We start from the raw sequence: 4,635 nt of genomic DNA on the forward strand, positions 1-4,635 counted from the left end.
CAAACAAGATGATCTGGATTTTATGAAATATCACAAGATATATATGTAACTATTATTTGAATGTATTTTATGGTATTATTTGAATATGTAATTAGTTGTAACAATATCACACTACACGTGTAGGGCCTAGATCATTTTGTAAGGCCCATAGCCCATTAAGTGACTCAATAAATAGGGATCTCTCACAATCATTATTTTCATAAGCTGAATACGCACTTTACATACAAAACCTATTGAATTGTTTTCTCTCTCAGGCTTAGGTAACTCAGTTAAACCTTGTTTATCTTGACCTTGAGTCTGAGACATTCTTGATCAATAAAAATGCAAGTCATTACCAACTTTTGGGGCAGAACCAATATAAATTTCCTATGTCGTTTTACTTGATTTTAGCTCTTTAAAATTATTTAGTGTCGTTCTTATTGACTCAGTGTCGTTGACGAAAACGCTGGTCAACAATAGTTATAGAAGACCTTTCACAAAGTTTTAGAAAATTATGAATAATTTGAGTGCCGAAATTAGAATTCAAACTTTTTTCACGGGCGCATAAAAAACAAAACAGATACGCGTACAGCAAGTTATTTGAATCATAATTTTGGCACCCTAAATTATTTAGAATTTTTTGAAAATATTTGGAATGTGCCATATAACTACAATGTACATCACCATATTAAAAAAATTGGGGTTACAACTTATCTATGTGCCGAAAATAAAATAAAAAGTTCCTACCGAAAGTATAAAATATAGTCTCTAATGTAATATAGCCCCTTAAATATATATATATATATTTATATATATAGGGAGATTTTACTATAGGAGCTTCAACAAGAGCCTCACTGGTGGGGCTCTTGTGTATTCCCAACCCGTGAACAATTTTCGATGCGATATTTTTTATGACCGTGTATTTTGTAGTTATTTAGAGCATCTACAAATTTTCAGAAAATTCTTAATAATTTAGAGTGCCAAAAATTAGGTTCACAGCAGGTTGTTGCACGCTTGACTAATTTTTTTATGCTCGTGGAAAACAACATTTTTTATCCTAGTTTTCGACACTGTAAATTACTCAGAGTTTTCTGAAAATTTGCAGGATGTGCTAATTATCTACAAAATACACAGTCATAAAAAAAATCGCACCGAAAACTGTTCACAGTTTAGGAATACCCAAGAGCCCCACCAATAAGGCTCTTTTTGAAGCCCTTACAATAAAATTTCCCTATATATCTATACTATATATATACAAATATAGTATATACAAATGTGAATAACTTTGGTTAGTTATTCCTTATTTTGTATTTTTCATGGTACTAGACATACAATCAATTATTCACCTAATACTTATCTCTTCCATCTATGTTTCTTACCTCTATTTTTATTTTTATTTTTATTATTTTTTATTGTCCTTTTCACTTTTATAAAAGATATATATCTTTTCCTCTATTAATTAAATTTACCAATAAAAAAGCATATATCTTTCTCTTTTTAATTTATTCTCTATACATAAGGATTTTTTTTTTTTTATGACCGTGTATATTGTAGCTATTTAGAGCATCTAGCAAATTTTCAGAAAATTCTGAATAATTTACAGTACTGACAACTAAGTCCAACCATATTATTTTCCACGCGCATAAAAAAAATTAACCACGTGCAACAATAAATTGTGAGTAGGCAGTCTTAATTATTAAAATTAATTTTGGGGATCACCGGGAAAGTAAATTCCTTAGAGTCCGAGGACCAATGGCTCAAAAAACTTTCTCCTTTAAGACAGAAGCTTTGTCGTTTTCTAGGGGTACTGAAAAAGCCCTATTCGATATTAATATTTCTAACTCTAAGAAAGATTGAAGAATTGGATGACGTAGAAGAGATGTACGGATGGGGAGATGATGAGGGCAGAACGACGACGATGATGATGGCGCGCTCTGTTCAGGGACAGGGGCAGTGGGGTCAGGAGGAGACGAAAGAATTTATCAAAATCCGTACGGAACTGGAGAGGGACTCTGCTTTGACGAACCGCAGCAAGGTCCTATGGGACGCTGTCAGCTCCAAGATGTCAGAGAGAGGCTTCATTCGAACATCCGATCAGTGCAAGTGCAAGTGCAAGTGGAAGAACCTTCTCAATCGCTACAAGGTATTGCTTTACATTCCAACCGCCTTTACCCTTTTATGTTTACATTTCTTACCGTTTGGGAGCGAAAATATCACTTTCATACAGTATAACTTGAAAGCCTTGGCCATTGGGCCTCCCACTTTTTTGTTGATGCCTTTGACTTGAATATTCCAAATTTTGCTCTTTGTAATCATAGCCCTTTAAAATTAATTATATATGAAGTTTAAACTTGTAGTTTTTGACAGTTTGTACACAGCTACATGAGCTACCCTGACCCTATTAACAGAAAACATTATCGTTCTAGTTATCTATTTCTATGCTATGTCTCGGATGACTAAAAAATTTCACTAAATGACAATGTAAAATGTTTGAAATTAACACAGCAAACTTTTGCATTGATCGATCATAAAGATCGCTCAAAGTAAATATGGTCGTTTCGAGCCAATATGAATGTCATTTTGCAAATAAAGTTTGTTGGTGCGGATAATTTTTTTTTTTTTTTTTTCTTCTTTCTTTCTCTAATAAATTCATTCTAACATTTCATGGGTGTTGGTGTTAACTGTGTTCTTCTTATTAAAAGTATTAGCTTTATGTTTGTTGGTAAATTAAATTACAAGATGAATTCAGGGACAGGAAACATCTGATCCAGAAAATGGTCGACAGTGTCCATTCTTTGAGGAATTGCATGCACTCTTTGCTGAAAGGGAGAAGAACATGCAGCGCTTGCTTCTCGAAACCGAAATGGGTTCTCCCAGGTCTAGGAAAAAGATGAAGGGATCATCAAATGCAGGCCAATCCTCTGATGAATTCTCAGAAAATGAGGAAAATGACAAAGAGGGCACTGATGAGGAGACACCTACTCCTCCTACTGCTACTACTACTGCAAGCACTCGTCGTAAAAGGAAGGCTGAAAAAATTGCTCCCAATGCTGCTGCTGCGTCTGTTAACAGTGAGACTGACATCCGGGAAATGCTTAAGCAATTTTTTGAGCAACAACAGACGATAGAGAAGCAGTGGATGGAAATGATGGACAGGCGCGCGTACGAGCAGCAGTTGTTCGAACAGGAATGGCGACAGTCAATGGAGAAGCTTGAGAGGGAAAGATTAATGATTGAACAGTCTTGGAGGGAGAGGGAAGAACAGAGGAAAATAAGAGAAGAGAGCCGAGCTGAGAAGAGGGATGCCCTTTTAACAACTCTCTTGAAAAATCTCCTCCATGAAAACAATCTCTGAAGGTGGAGGATGGTTTGGAGGGTGTCACCACCACCCATTTATCTCTTTTCATATGTGTGAGTTTTCTCTATACAATATACAGATGTAACAGGAAAGTCTGATAAGAAAATGACTTTTTTTTCGTCTTTTTGGTTTGACATGACAACGGTTTTAGTTTTATACGACTTGTTCTATAATGCTATGTACACTAGTAATTGCGTTGTGGCAAAAAAAGATATGCCCATTTCTTGTTTTATTCAAACTATTAAATGTCAACAAATTACTCAACGATTCTTTTTGTTTTTTCCTGTGATGATTTTATCTTATTACTATGAGGAACACTTTGATTTATACATAGCAGACAGAATGATTTTCCTTATTTCTCGCAGATCGACTTGTGAGAATATATATGAAAAGTCATCTTACATAATTGTTATGTACTACGGTCTAGGATTAAACACTTTTAATCATTTTAATTTAGAATATATTTGGTATTGTGAAAAGAGAGCTCTATGATATATGTCGAATCGATGACTATACACAGGGTTGGAACTAACTACATGTTACAAGCTAAGGATAAACTCACTCTTTGAGTCATTTCCAAACTCCCAAAGAGACTTAATTCTTCATTTAGCATAAAAAAATATCCTCAATAAATACCAGACTTTATATATCCAATAGCAAACAACAAACAAAAAGAAAACAAAAGAAAAGAAATTAGTTGGCAATCCTTCTCCTCTCAACGTCTTCCAGCAACAACAAATTCCTTCATCCATTTTGACTCCATGCGCTTACAGATTCCACGCTCATTCTTGTGCTATTTCTCTCGTTCGTTCTTTAGCAATAACAGAAATTAGTTGGCAATCCCTCTCCTCTCAGCGTCTTCCAACAACAACAAATTCCTTCATCCATTTTGACTCCACGCGCTTACAGATTCCACGCTCATTCTTGTGCTATTTCTCTCGTTCGTTCTTCAGCAACAACAGAAGCTTCAACTTCTTCTTCATTTCGTTCAGCAGGTTAACCTCTTGGACTTTAATCTCAACCCACTTCTCCACAGTTTGTTGGACCGAATGAGTGTCCAAAGTTATGTGGGCCTAGCTAACACTAACATCGTCCTTAAAAATAACCTTGTCCTCAAGGTTGGAAACACCACAAAGCTTATTGAAAGAGTGTAAATCTTCCCAAATAGCATCTTCCGGACTGCTATAAGACCATTGAACCAATATTTGTTTGATCAAGGATGTGTCGCGGTGCACACAATGACCAGCGAGAATGGCGATGGGGAGGAGCAGAGGTCTATTCGCATGACTAAGCTCTGG

At 35.4% G+C, this 4,635-nt stretch overlaps 1 protein-coding gene across 1 annotated transcript; it reads left to right on the plus strand.

The window, feature by feature from the left end:
* The first annotated feature begins 1,741 nt into the window (after window positions 1-1,741).
* LOC133834858 (trihelix transcription factor GT-3b-like) lies at window positions 1,742-3,601 on the plus strand. Its single transcript, XM_062264627.1, has 2 exons — window positions 1,742-2,122; window positions 2,729-3,601. The coding sequence occupies exons 1-2, from the start codon at window positions 1,859-1,861 to the stop codon at window positions 3,332-3,334; spliced, it is 870 nt and encodes a 289-aa protein (XP_062120611.1). The 5' UTR covers window positions 1,742-1,858; the 3' UTR covers window positions 3,335-3,601.
* The last annotated feature ends 1,034 nt before the right edge of the window (window positions 3,602-4,635 follow it).

Source organism: Humulus lupulus, chromosome 5 (assembly GCF_963169125.1).
Source record: "Humulus lupulus chromosome 5, drHumLupu1.1, whole genome shotgun sequence".
In the NCBI taxonomy this organism is placed as follows: Eukaryota; Viridiplantae; Streptophyta; class Magnoliopsida; order Rosales; family Cannabaceae; genus Humulus; species Humulus lupulus.